This window comes from Lontra canadensis, unplaced genomic scaffold, assembly GCF_010015895.1.
Source record: "Lontra canadensis isolate GAN:19392208 unplaced genomic scaffold, GSC_riverotter_1.0 scaffold36, whole genome shotgun sequence".
NCBI lineage: Eukaryota > Metazoa > Chordata > Mammalia > Carnivora > Mustelidae > Lontra > Lontra canadensis.
Window position 1 is genome coordinate 6139393 of NW_022631030.1, and position 14422 is coordinate 6153814.

The following is a 14422-nucleotide window of genomic DNA, read 5'->3' on the forward strand; positions in this document are numbered from 1 at the left end:
TAATGTAGGGGTTTTAAGAACAGCATCCTATAGACACTCTTGTGTAGTTCTGACAAAGGTATATTCACTCAAGAGTGCTTCTGGAAATCATGTCAGAGCCCATGAGCTGTTAAATGAGAGACGCCTAAGAGACTCTGATAATGAAGAAGGTTGAATTGCGTAAGAATATTTCTAGCACAATCTGCATCGTGTGTGGAAAATAAAATTGCATGTATCACATTGACATTGTGTTCAATTACCGGTAACAGAGTAGAAGTGAAAAGTGGCTTAATGAATACAGATACTTATTTTTTTCTCCTCAGTGCTGCCTGGAGGCAGGCAATGTAGGGCTGGTTTGTTGATACCCTGGTGTCATTGGGGGCCCAGGCCTCTCTCTGTTCCACCAACCTGACAATGATTTCCATCCTCACTGTTCCCTCGTGGTCCAGGACATCTGTACTAGCCTTTGGGTCTTTACAGGAGTCAGAAAGAGTAAGGACAGATAGGCCACAGTAGGACCCCTTCCTTATGATTAATTCCCTTTAAGCAGCCTTCCTAGAAACCCAACACACCATTTAGGCTTACAGATCTGGATTAGTTCTCAGTCACATGGCCACATGTAGTTATGCAAAAGGCGGAGGACCCCAGTGCTTTATTTGGGGTGGCAGTCAATATCCTGTTGCTAAGGAGGAAAGAATAATGGATGTTGGGTAAGTGTAGCATTGTCTGTCACTATATAAATATGCCTGGGGTGATGGTACAGAACACTTCTCAAAGACCTCATAAGAGGGGTGCCCAGGTGGCTCAGTGGCTTAAAGCCTCTGCCTTCAGCTCAGGTCATGGTCTCAGGGTCCTGGGATTGGGCCCCACATCAGGCTCTCTGCTCAGCGGGGAGCCTGCTTCACCTTCTCTCTCTGCCTGCTTCTCTGCCTACTTGTGATCTCTCTCTGTCAAAATAAATAAATAAAATTACAAAGAAAAAAAAAAAAAGACCCCAGGAGAGCCTGTTCCCTGTTACTCCCTGGGGAGGAGGGCAGGAGGATCGAGTGGAGGATAGAGAGCTGAGCGCCTGCATTTTACCTTATAGCCGTCCATACTGTTGGGTGTTTGTTTCTCATGAGCATGTTTTACTTTTTTTTTTTTTTTTTAATTTTTATTTATTTAATTGACAGAGACACAGTGAGAAAGGGAACACAGGCGGGGGAGGGGGAGAGGGAGAAGCAGGCTTCCTATTGAGCGGGGAGCCCGATGTGGGTCTCGATCCCAGAACCCTGGGATCATGACCTGAGCCAAAGGCAGACGCTTAACGACTGAGCCACCCAGGCACCCCATGTTTTACTTTTATAATCGTGGTAAAGAGAAACTCAGCAACCACAAGAACCCATGGCTTATTAAGGAAAGTTAGTAGGAGCTTATGATACGTCTGTCTGACAATCCACAGTGTCCCACGGTGTAATTGTTAATGTGTTTCTTGGTGGCAAGAAAGTATTACAGTAGCTCCTTACGGGTGAGCCTCAATTGTCCAGGCTTTGGAACTATTGTCCCAAAGGAAAGTAGGATGCATGTGTTTTGAGCTTTCTATCTTTATTTTTTTTTGGTTTTTTTTTTGTTTTTGTTTTTTTTTGTTTTTTGGTTTGTTTTGAGGTTTCTTACAACCTTTGACTCTGACTTTTGCATCTATGGAGGAAGACTGACCTTGGTATGCATTCTCAATTCTTGTGCCAACCAACAGCATGCATTAAGAATGCTTAACTAATCATGGCCCTGGTGTCACTGAGAAAAGTGGCTCCTTTCTAAGGTTCAACCACAGTGGGAAGTAGTGAACAAGTTTAAGGCATCAAAGTGTGTGTTTCACGGACATCTGTGTATTCATATATGTTTATAGGGATTTATATAGGGTAACTTAACATGGATCCTCCGACCTTTATGAATAGCTTTAAAATTTTATTGACTTAAGGAGGGCTTTTGGGATCTATGCCTGACAGTTTTGCTGGGCACTGCTTTCTCACTCAGGTAATATGTTTTACATTTTTAATTTAAAATTAAATTTTAAATAACTTTTAAGAGATCCATGGCCTCATATTTAAGAGATTTCTCTGGCCTCATATTGAGTACAAGCCGTTAACATGGTTCTCCGTGTGGCATTTTAGAAAGGCAGTCTTTTGTACTTCCCTACCTGGCTTCTTTCAAATAAGCTACTTTTAAGCATTTGTTTGAATATGTGTGTGCGTGTACTTTCACGTTCATCAGCTTGCTCTTTACATAGCGCCTATTGGATATATATATTAGTGCTGGGAATTCAGTTACAGTTAAGAGAAATTGGTATGTTTCTTACTTTATAGGAATTTAAAATCTGTGGTAACAGTAGCAACGTGGTCAAGGATAAATGAAGCCAGATGTGAACCCCTTCTGGCTGGTGATCCCAATATTCTGATCAGCTTAATAGGCCCGTGTGTGATTCTGTCCACATGACGGTGTGTGTCCCTTTCTGTCTGGATAGATGTGCACCGTGTGGCTTCTGTTCTCAGTCCCATACGTTCAGAGCTGGAAAAACCCACATTAAGCCTTTACGGTGGTTCTCACCTTTTTCTGAATCATTGACCCTTTTGAGGATCCAATAAAGATTGTGTCCCTCCCTGGCAGGATGAATGGGTGCATCTATCACACTGTTTGCCTGTGTATTTATAGGGTGCCTGGACCCTGGAAACCCATCGACAGGAATCCCGTGCCTAATCAGCTTCTCAGCTTTATAGATGAAGGCATGAGACCTAGAGAGGCTTAGTGACTTCTCGAGGTGGTACAGCCAGCTCTTAATCTAGTGCTTTTGTACATATTTTCGAGATTCCAGCTGTGCTCCAGTATCTCTCAAACACAATGTGACGGGGCCGACCTCATGGGGCATGCCCTGGGCCCTACCGAAGAGAACATATTCCAGCAAAAACGTTCATCAGGGAGAAGTTATTAAAAGGTTTCAAAAGAGAATCAGTGAAAATTTCCTCACCTCTTTGTGCAAGTTAAAGCCCTTGAATTCGAGTATGCTCCTAACCTGAAAATAGGAGGGAAAGAACAAGGGAATAGGTTTTTATGTGCGCCGTGTGTGGCTGACCTCACCCTGGTTGGGCTTGGGGGCTGCCTGGTTAAGCCTCCACCCCCCTCCCACACTCAGCTTCAGCCGCAGGACCCTTTGCCCTTCGTCCTCATCTGGTGTCGGGGGGTGTCTAGTGCCTGCTGCAGACTAGCAGTCTGGAACTGAGTGAGCGCAGCCCGAGCTGCAGAGCAAATAGCGATGTTGCCAAAGTGTGCATTTGCAGTCACCCCTGTGCTCCCCGTTTTGGGTAGACTTGGAGGGGTCTGACCCTACTCTTTCCTTCTTCACTTATTTGAGTGGCTGTAATGTGGCGCCATTAACTTCTTTTTCCTCCTTTTCCTTAGCAGCATCTCTGGGGCAGTCTGTATCCATCTTCGGTCCAGCTCTGGGTCTCTTGTGGCAGGAAGCCCATGCGACCAGCCCAGTTTGTCACAAGGCATCCTATTAACGTGAGTGGGGTCCACTGTGGGGGTGGAAAGAAGTGTCATTGTGCATATGGAAGGCGTCAGCGGGAGCGTGTCGCAGGGATGTCCTTCTGGGTAGCTCGATCTCTGATAGAGGCTCCCTGAGGTCACTTTTGGAGATCGGCCCCGAGAGAGAACCATTATACTTTGGACATCTTGATCTGTTTCTTTTCCTGTTCACTTTCAAAGGGGTGGGATGGGAGCTTTAATTTGCTTTAGTGGAGGCGGATGGGTGGAGAGGCTTGCGACCAGAGTCAGTGGGCTCAGGGTGTCAGTCTTGAAGGAATGGGGAGCTGGTGACCGTGAGTGGTTTGTTCGGGACGTGCTCTGTTGCTTTACTTTAGGCAGCTCGATTCCAACAGGGGATAAGAGCTGGGTCCCACCCTTTTAGAAACACATAGGCTGGAGACACAGAGAACCAAGCAGAGGAGGAAGCCACACATGGTCCAAGGCCTGGCTGCTGTATGTGTGTGTGGTAACGTAGAGATCGATAGGAAGGATCCTCGTGGGCTGGGGTCATCAGAGAAGTGCCCACAGCCAGGAGGTGGCATTTGAAGGCCTTGCCGCTACCATTCGGTGTGGTGGAAGGTTTGGGAGCTCAGGTGGAGAACATTCTTGTCCATTCTTTGCTTTTTACGGCTTCCACCTTCCTTTAGTACCTTAGAGAGAATGAAAGGAAAGGAAATGCACATGATCACAGGTGACCCGAGTGAGCATGGCGGTCCTGGTGACCTTTAGGGTCACCGCCCGTGTCAGCCACTCCCTGCGTTCCTCCTCCTCAGTTGTCTGGCTCCGTGGTCTCTGAGCCCCTTGGGAAAAGGCACGGGAAAATGTCAGCTCGGGGTGAGCTGGCGTGGGGAGCCCCGAGGGTCTTGCCTCCAAGTGACGGGTTCATTGACTTTTTTTTTCTTATTGTAATTGCAAGTCCTGCTCTGTGCATGTCTGTGGGAAATACCAGTGTTGTCCATCCTTTATCAGTACCTCTGGGCTTGGAGCTGTTTTGTAGTAATGGACGTTTTCCATGGGCTGTCGGGGAGTCCAGGGTTTGGGAGGGATGAACGACCTGTGACCCTGGAGGGCCAGGAGTGCGTTTATTCCCTTGTCCTCTGTGAGGCGTCTGACTGGTGAGCCTCACTGTCTGCCCTTGGAAGGAGCCCTCTGCTGGAGCTGGCCGCTGGGCAGCGAAGTCCAGCTCCAAGGCCATGACCGCCAGGTCACAGGACGTGGCATTGCCGTCCATGGTCTCTCGTCAGGCTGGTGATTTATTCAGTCACCAGCTCTTTCAGCAGGGACAGTGCTGCGCGGGGCCAGCCCTTCTTCCGGGCACAGCACTGAGATAATGTGTCCGGCCATGAAAAGTCAAAACAGGGTCCCCGTTCTGTGGATCTTCTGTTCTCCTCGGGGGGAAGACAGAACATAAACTGGTGTGTAATTTCCCTGGTGGTGGTAGGTGCTGGGAGGCAAAGTGAACCAAATTAAGAGGACAGGGCACTGGGAGCGTGTTACTTCATACTGGCTGGTCGTGCAAGGCTGTTCGAGGTGCCTGAGTTCCGTGAGCGAGGGAGCCGGCAGGTGCCGGGGGCAGGGCACTGCAGGCAGAAGGAACAGCATGCTCAGAGGCTCTGAGGTTGGATTCTGGGGGTTTATTTTAGGAGCAGGGAGGAGACCAGGGTGGATCCAATAGGAGGAGGAGGGAGGGAGAGAATCCAAGAGACAGGCACTGAGAGAGCAGAGCTCAGTTTGTAAAAGGCCTTCGAGGACATGGAAAGCACTTTTTTCCCAAGTGAAATATGGAGGGTTTTGACCAGAAGATGGATATCATCTGATTTAACCTGTTATATTTTTTTAACCATTAAGAAAATTGTGAATTGCATGATATAAGGGGAAGCACCTGAAACATAAAGGGACAGTGTTATCAGTCATCTCAGACGAGCACTCAGGCAATCTGTGTTTTAAAGAAGCCGTCCTCAGTGCTGTGTGTGAAGCAGGCTCCCGGAGAGGAGCCGGGGTGTGGGGGCCGGAAGGCTGGCTGTGGGGGTGAGACGGGGGTGGGACGACAATCCAGCGAGCAGGGATTGCTCTTGGCTGGGCCCAGGGCAGCAGCGGCAGAGATGACGGAATTGGGCAAATTCTGATGGTTTGCTGGTAGATTGGCTGCTTGTCTCTGGAGAGTCAAGGGCCCACGGTTACTTGGGCTGAGCCACTGGCAGAATGATGGCCATGGGCTGAGTCAGGGAGTCGGGGAGGGCTGGGTGCGGAGCTGGTGTTGAGGAAAAGAGCCGGACCATGGGTTTGAACTCACCAGGACCTGAGGGGAGAACTTTCTACCTGGTCTCTGAGCATGCTTTTCCATGCCCTGTTTTGGCTCTTTTGGAGGTATGTCCTATTTTATGCCTAATTTTTTTTTTTTTTTCCCTCCCAGTATAGTCTCACGAGTTATTTATTACTTGGTGCATGTTAATGTGTTGTAAACCATTCCTACCATGATTCAGCGTCAGGTTTTTCTGGTTTGGTCAGTGGCAGCCTGGCCGCTGCCAATGGGCTGGCACTTGGGCTGGCTCCTGCGTTCTTTTCGTGTTTGTTTTGTTTTGTTTTGTTTTTAAAGTAATTTATTGAGGTGAAATTCACAGAACATTAGCTTAACCATTTTAAAGTGAACAACTCAGTGATACTTAGTGCATTCACAGTATTGTACAACCACCAGCTTTAATTCCAAAACATTTTTACTTCCCCGAAAGAAAATCCCTTACTGCTAAGCAGTTTTTAGTGCCCCCCTCACCCCAAACCCAGCCCTTGGCAGCCACTAATCTCCTTTCTGTCTCTGTAGATTTATCTTCTCTGGATATTCTATGTAAACAGAATCACAGCATAATATGTGACCTTTGGGCCTGGCCTCTTGCCCCTTGCGCATATTCAGGGTTTGTCCACATTTTATTATTATTTTTTTAATGGGTGAATAATCTTTTCTTTACTTTTTTTTTTTTTTAAAGATTTTATTTACTTATTTGACAGAGAGAGAAAGATCACAAGGAGGCAGAGAGGCAGGCAGAGAGAGGGGGGGAAGCAGGCTCCCCGCTGAGCAGAGAGCCCGATGCGGGGCTCCATCCCAGGACCCTGGGACCATGACCTGAGCCGAAGGCAGAGGCTTAACCCACTAAGCCACCCAGGCGCCCCTCTTTACTCTTAACAATTAAAATTATAAGCCCATTATTCCTCAAGCCTTTCACAGACTCTGATTTTTTTTTCCCCCCACGTTTGAGAGCCCTTCGATACGGAGTGGACAAATCAGAGCTCGCCGAAGGTTTCTGGATCCTCCACACATGGGGGCTGTTTGGGATGGGTATCTCGTGACTGGGCAGAGCCAGAGCCAGAAGCTCCCCCAGGAAGTATTAAGCCCAGTTTGTTGACTGTGTGGCCCTCTCGTAGACGCATAAGGCCCTTTCTGTGGTCACAAAGGTCGCTCCCGCCGTGCCAGAGCGTACAGTCCCGTTAGGAAACTGGAAAGAGTTTTATGTCTATGTTCACAGAACCACATAGGCTCAGCCTTCTGGTTGTTTTCTTTAGACTCTATCTCAGGGCCTGGAGATCTTCACAGGGGCTCATGTGAGTGAACTTGTCACCTGCTTCTGCCTCTCAGCGAGATGAAATGGGATAAGGGTGAATTAGCAGATTATGTGGACAGGCTGATTTGAAAAAACAAAACAAAACAAAACACAGCCTTTCTGTGGTATTGGAAATGAGTTGTTCTTTGAACTCAATAGGCAAGTGCGGTGCCAAGGAACCCATCCTAATTTGCTTAGAGGACTGGAGAAAGAATTCTTAATGGGGTGCTCTTGGCATTAGTGAGATGTGTGGAATAGAAATCTCCTGGCAAGCGGTGTCCGTGTGGAGGACCAGGTGTGGAGAAATGTCAGGCCTGGCGGGGCCTCTGTGGAGGGCCTGGGTTGTGCGTAGCGAGGCAGACTTGGGTTCTGCAGGAGGGTGGCCTAGGGGCCCTGGGGTGCTGGCCAGGGAGCAGGGGACAAGTGCTGTCCTGAGGGCTGGTGAGAGGAAATGTAAGAAAAATGGATGGAGAGAGGGCACCTAGGGGTCGGTGAATTGTCATAGGACCACAGAGACTCTGATAGGACAGTTTGGGGAGCGTGTGAGGCACAGAGAACAGGTTTCTAGAACCTTGGAACCGAAAGACAAAAATCCAGGAGAGTGACCAGAGGGAAGAAGCAGAGCTTATCTAGGTGAGAGAAAGCCAGACCCTCCTTCATGTTTGAAGGAAGCCTTTGAACCTGATGGTGGCGGCCTCGTGATGATGGGATCCAATGCTGAGGTGAACACATGAACAGAGAGCCGGTGGGTGATAGACCTTCAACTGATTTCTAAGGAAGCAACCGAAAAACAACTCCAGTAGACCTAAGGAAACCACATGTTAGAATATTTGGTCTCAACATCAGTATCTTATTTAGGATTTTGCTCGGTCTCTTAGTCTGAAGTAGCTCTGTCAGTGCTTTTTAAAAATTTTCCTTTCTGCCTCAGAGCTTGTAGTGTGCTTCTTTCTGTCTGAGGAGACAGAGCACTCCTCCAGCTCAAGATCTGTACAGTGGATAACAGAAAAAAGCAGTTCTGTGATTGTTTTTTAATTTTAATTTTATTTATTTATTTGACACACAGAGAGAGAAATCACAAGTAGGCAGAGAGGCAGGCAGGGAGAGAAGGGGAAGCAGGCTCTCTGCTGAGTACAGAGCCTGATGCAGGACTCAATCCCAGGACCCTGAAATCATGACCTGAGCCGAAGGCAGAGGCTTACTTAACCCACTGAGCCACCCAGGCTCCCAGTTCTATGATTTTTTTAATTAAAATTTTCTTTTCTTCTTCTTTTTTTTTTTTTTTTACACAGCCCAGTGGCTCAGAACCCTTCTAAACAAAGGACACATGTCCAGTTAAAAGCCATGTGTGAACTCTGGCGCTTCTCAGAAATTCATTCCATTTGGGATGGGTGGACCATTTCAGGGCAAAATGGCTTCCCAGTGAAATCAGTATCCCAGCGTAGTAGTTCAGGCCCTGGGAGGGCCTTATTCTCTGTTTCACTATTAAGAAGTATAACCTCAAGGTTCTAGAGCCACTTTTGCTCTCTATCCTGCTTCCTTGGGTAGGAGTTCTGCTCTGCTTTCTGAGAGGAACCCCGTGGGCTTGGGTCTGTCAGGGCATCAGAGAATGAGTCGTCAGTGTGTGGACAGTGGCTGGGGGAACCTTTCGCGCTGGATTTCTGCCGCTTGTAAGCCCGCCGCTTTGACTAGTGTCTGGCAAGTCTGGCTTCCTGTTCCTGTTCATCGAGGCTCACTGGAGGATTTGGGGTGAATTCGTCAGTGAAGTGATAGCTGTGACCCTGTCATCAGCTCTGTGTGTTGGCTACAACTCCCTGCGAGGACTTATTGATCCAATAAGCATCTTAGCCTTCAAAGTTAAAACACAAGCACGTTTAAAAAAAAAAAAAAAGAGTGAGAGAAGGCTATTCATCTATATGAAGGAATGGAGTACTGATTTGTGTTACAATATGGGTGAACCTTGAAAATATTACGCTGTGGGAAAAGAACCATTAAAAAAGCGTGTTTCCGTGTATATGAAATGTCCAGAATAGGCAAATCTGTAGCGACAGAAAACTCAGTGGTGGTTTCCGGGGCCTGGGGTGGGCAGGGGAAAGGGGCGATGACTGCTGGTGGGTACAGGGTTTCTTTTTGAGATGCGGAAAATTCTGGAACGAGATAGTGATGCAGGTACAACACAACATTGGGAATGTGCTTAATGCCACTGAATTTTGTACTTCTCAACAGTTAAATTTTATGTCATTTATGATAAAAACACACCAAGGAAATATCGGTTCAGGTTCACAGCTGTTTATTTTCTCTTACCGTAGGTATTTTGCAAATGAGCCGTTTGCCGACTTCCACCGCGTGGAAGGGTTGCAAGGAGTCTACATCGCTACTCTGATTAACGGTTCCATGAATGAAGAGAACATGAGATCAGTCATCACCTTTGACAAAGGGGGTACCTGGGAGTTCCTTCAGGCTCCAGCCTTCACAGAATATGGAGAAAAAATCAACTGTGAGGTAGAGATGCTTTCGTCTTGTTTGACCTTTTACTACAAATTTTTTAGCTGGTTATGCTGCCCTTAGAGTTCTCAAACTCAGCAGCAGGGCACCTAGGGGGTGCCGTAGTGAACTCCCAGGGGGCACTCTGGGATGTTTTAAATTTTTTGAGGGAAACATAAGGTACTTGGTATTTGTTGGTCATTGTGGCAAGTACCATCTTTAGTTCCTCGTTTCAAAATGAGTTCATGCTGAATTTCTTTGGAAGGCATCCTGTTTGTGTGAAGCTGGATTTCCTAGCAGTTGATGTGATAAAAAGCAAGGGAGAAAATCAGGGTGGAACAGGTAATGACGGTGGTGGGATCTAATGACTCTAAACTTTGAGAAGGGGCGTGGTACCCAGCAGGTACATATATCCCATGTTAAATAATTGTGGTTATCTAAGAGTGAAATAGAAATTTTGTTTTCTCTCTTTCTCTTTCTCTATGTGTGTGTGTATATATTTACATATGCACGCACACTATTATTTTGAACTGCTAAGTTATTAGAACTACTTATTAAGTTGTTTGGCCTTAACTATGTAAAACAATAAATGTTGGTATTTCTTCTGGCTTGAAGCTGCTATAAAAATTTTATGAGGACACTAATTGTGCTGCGAAGCAAGAAAGTTTGGGAAATTCTGTTAAGTTTTTTATTTCTGTGGAACTTTAAAAAAAAAAAAGTGCCTTCCTGAATATAATTTAGGGTTCTACAGTTTTCCCAATCTGTGGCTTCATCTGAAAAGCTGGGAATACTAAAATGTATTCTTTGGCCTCAGTAAGTGTTCCTGCCCGCCTCAGCAGCTCTGTTCTTTTCCCTCGGAAGAATATTCTGTGGACTGAGTTCCTTGGCTTTATATGATGCCCCACACTTCACTTCCCTTTTTGCCTCACTTAAGGGATCTGGAATAAATAATGTAGGTAGGCAGAAGGAACTAAAAAAAAAATCATGTAGTAGCAATTTTTGGGAAAACTGTAACATTTAATTAGACGGTTACCTGATCTTTGAGGTTTTTGAGTCTTGTTTGCCCATGATGAGGTGTGTTGACTGTACTGCATGCTGTAGCTCTGGCCACTGGGGAAAATTTTCTGGAGACTCTTTTTCTCCTTGGATTTCTTGATTACTCTTGCTGATTTCGCAACAGGTGCCGACTTTGTACATCAAGTCTAACTTTGGAAAGAGGCAGGGTATGAGTAGAAAGAGACAACTACACAGGTGCTTCTTTCTTCTGGAGCGGCTTCTAGATTTTAAGAGCTCTGCACTGGCCTGTGTGGATGGGGGTGGCCTGCTTTTCAGCGTGCTGTTGGGGTCTGAGCCTTAGTTAAGTAGAATTAATGGCATTATTAAAACCCCGCTTATTCCCTGACTGACCTTTTTATGAGCTGTACAGCAGTTGGTGAGCTCTTAGCTTCTGCCTGTGATTTTAGATGATGAAAGAACAGGTTGGTTGACAGATATTTCCTTGAGATCCAACCTTCCTCATTTGCTCACATCAAACTGTGATCCTAGCAAGACGGACATTTGCTAGAGAGATCCTTTTGTTATAAAAATGAGTATATGTAGCAAAACCGTGTCTATTTTTACCTGCTCACGTAAGCACACCAGACGAGGCTGAGTAACACTTGACACCGACTTTCTGGCCAGGACGATCAGGAGTGACCACACGGCAAACGGTGTTGTTTGCAGAACTATTAAAATCCGAATGTTAGTGGCCCGTTCGAATGACTTGTTTTGCAGTGGACATAGCATAGCTGGTGCCCTGTACAAATGCTCACTACTTTAAATCTGTTTTAATGTGGATCCTTTGGTGTTTGTAGCTCTCATGTGGTACATCTGGGAGCTTATCAGGGAGACTTAATGATTTCCGATTCTTGGTTTTTCCTCTAATGGCATTGCTTACCTCCTATTTGAAATGTATGTCTACGGACTTAGGAAATAAGTCCCACGAAAGCATTTCATTTCTTTTTCGTGCCGAGTCACGCGAGAGTATCTCTGGGATAAAACAGAGGGAGGAATCACTTTCGATCGACTTGCGTTGGCACTGATTTCTAATTGCTGTTCCCTGAGAGTCTCAGGAGGATTTTTTTACTCGTATTTTTCTCTTTTCTTCAAGGAGAGGCCTTTTTGTGATTCAGATAATCATATCCACCTGAGACAGGCCGCGAGGGGCCAGCTGGGCTCTGCGTCTGGGTTCCTCTGAGCCAGATTTCCTTTCTGTGTGTGCGGCTGCATGGTCTGCACCCAGGCCTGTGTTTTGAGGGAGCTGGAGGCCTCCTGTCCCGCACTGACGGTGCCTGGCTTGTGTCCTTGTGCCTTGTGTCCCGTAGCTCGCCCAGGGCTGTTCCCTGCACCTGGCCCAGCGGCTCAGTCAGCTGCTCAACCTCCAGCTCCGAAGGATGCCCGTCCTGTCCAAGGAGTCCGCTCCCGGTCTCATCATCGCCACTGGTAAGTCCACGACGCTTGTCCCCGCTGCGGCCTTAAGCTCTGCGGGGACGCGCGGCCGAGTACACGGGGACCGCTGACCTCTGCCGTGGCCACGGTGTTTGTGATGTTCGGAGGCATCTGTAGTTGCTAAATGTGACTGGCAGTTCTGGTCTGGCAGGGTGAGTGTCCGACCTCTTCTTGAAGTGGAAGGTCGTTACCCCTCTTCTTGCCTTTCAGGTTCGGTGGGAAAGAACTTGGCAAGCAAGACGAACGTGTACGTTTCTAGCAGCGCGGGAGCCCGGTGGCGAGAGGTCAGCTTCCCACCCCCCCCCCCCCCCCCCCCCCCCCCCCGCCCCGGGTCTGGTTTGTCAGAGATCATGGCCGTGCCTCCACCTTTCAGGATCACGTGTGGCCCACGGGGAGGCCAGCGGCACCAAGTGTGACTATGAAATTAAAGGAGGGTACCCAGAGCCACACGAGAGCGTCAGCTGCACTGATCTTGTGTTCGCACCTTGTAATGTGGGCTCGTGATGCTGCCAGAAATATTCCTTTGAATCAAAAACAGACCTTCTCTTGCCCTCATGACTATAAATTTAACTAAATGCCCCGAGGGGACAAAGCAATGTCTCTCTGCTTAACTTCTTCACCCCTAGAACCGAGCAGTGCCTGGCAGGGAGGGGGCACTGCGTAAATATTTGCAGAATCTATCAGCAAATGGCTGTGGGGTTGTATGGGCGTCTGGCGTGAAACTGGCCATTTGTTGTTGCATCGTAACGAAATCGACGTCGGGCCTCTCCTCGGCGGGCCGTGCCGGGCAGGCCCTTCCATTTCACTCTGCGCTGTGGAAGAAGACCGTTTCTGCCTTAAAACGTCCGCAGAGCTGCTTCGGGTCCGTAGGCACTGCTGATACCAGTTCTGAGAGTAGAGCTAGTCCTGTGGTCCCCGAATGCTAACTCGGCCTTGGGCATTAGAGGATTGCCAAACTTGTAAACAAAACAAAACAAAACTTTCACCAGCCTCTCATGATTTACGAGGGCCAAGGGAACTAGAGCTGGTCTCATTCTGTGGGGGTTGCCTTTAGCGGGGCTCTGTTGCCCGTGTGGGGAGTCAGCAGGAAAACTCAACAGATCATAGGATAAGAATTTAATTGAGCACCTTGTGTAGGTGGAGCATGATGGCAGGAGGGATGTGGTTCTCAGAAGACCCAGCCAGCCTCATGGTGCCCCTTCCTTCCTTCCTTCCTCCTTCCTTCCTTCTTTAAGATTTTTAAATTTATTTATTGGGAGAGAGAGAGAGCATGAGGCAGGCAGAGGGAGAAGCAGGCTCCCCTTTGAGCAGGGAGCCTGACGTGGGGCTTGATCTCAGGACTCTGGGATCGTGACCTGAGCCAAAGGCAGCTGCTTAACCGACTGAGCCACCCAGGGGTCCCCTCATGGTGCTTCCCTTTGGGAACGCAATATATACACGTTTGTATTTAAATCCGTCCTATGTAAAGCATTGGTGATACCCAGCATTCATTGGCTCTGTGCGGTTGGCAGGGACCCATCACATCTTATCTCTGTGAGGTAGGTAGGGCCTCCCATCCCTGAGGCTGAGTGATCCGGGACCCAGAGCTTGCAGGTGTGCCTACATGAACAACTGGCCGGTAAGGTGGAGACCATGATCACATGTTCGGATGTAAGACGAGGTGAAGGCCCGGTAGTCCTAAAGGGTGAATGGTTTGGAGTTTGGGGAGCACTCTTGCTCTGCCCCCGCGGGAAGGATTAAGCAGCTGTTCTCCTCTTCACTGGAGCCAGACATTCCTTTTGAAATTGGGTGTTCTCTCCTCAGCGACCAGGCTTGTGGTTTGTTTGGACCTTCTGATGGTGGTGTAATCTGGGATTTGAACATCTGCAAGTGATTTCCTTCTGGGGAGAAAGCAGGGTCTTGTTCCTCCTCCGGTGAAGTGGTATCGTCTGGCTCACACTGGGGCAGCTGCCCGTGCCTCCTGCCTGGCCTGCTTCACGCCTGCCAGGAAGCAGCCATTGCACAAGGGACCTTAGTTTTGCAAAGAGCAGAGAGCGAAGTAGGGGAGAAGGCTGAGATCATGTCTCTGTGAGTGGGCATCTGAGTGCCCTTGGGCAGCAGTGATCACGTGAGAGGGACAGCCTGGGGCGTGAGGGGCAAAGACAGGGAAGGGTGAGGTAGGATGTGGTGGACAGAGTTGTCTAGAAAATCAGTGACTAGAAGACTTACTCTTCCTCCGCTACTAAAGACTTGTGCAAATTCTCCGATCTTGAGTTCCTTTTCTATGCTTTTCTTCCTTAACAACTTTATGGAGGCCCCTGCATATTTCAAGTGTACAATTT

General features: G+C 47.9%; 1 protein-coding gene across 1 annotated transcript in view; it reads left to right on the forward strand.

Moving 5' to 3' along the window:
* Nucleotides 1-14422, forward strand: part of SORL1 (sortilin related receptor 1) — a 144106-nt gene that overhangs the window by 40863 nt on the left and 88821 nt on the right. The window contains exons 7-10 of the mRNA XM_032868990.1: nucleotides 3415-3516; nucleotides 9357-9632; nucleotides 11978-12095; nucleotides 12312-12385. Coding sequence (XP_032724881.1) covers nucleotides 3415-3516; nucleotides 9357-9632; nucleotides 11978-12095; nucleotides 12312-12385 — 570 coding nt within the window. The remainder of the gene's footprint in view (nucleotides 1-3414; nucleotides 3517-9356; nucleotides 9633-11977; nucleotides 12096-12311; nucleotides 12386-14422) is intronic.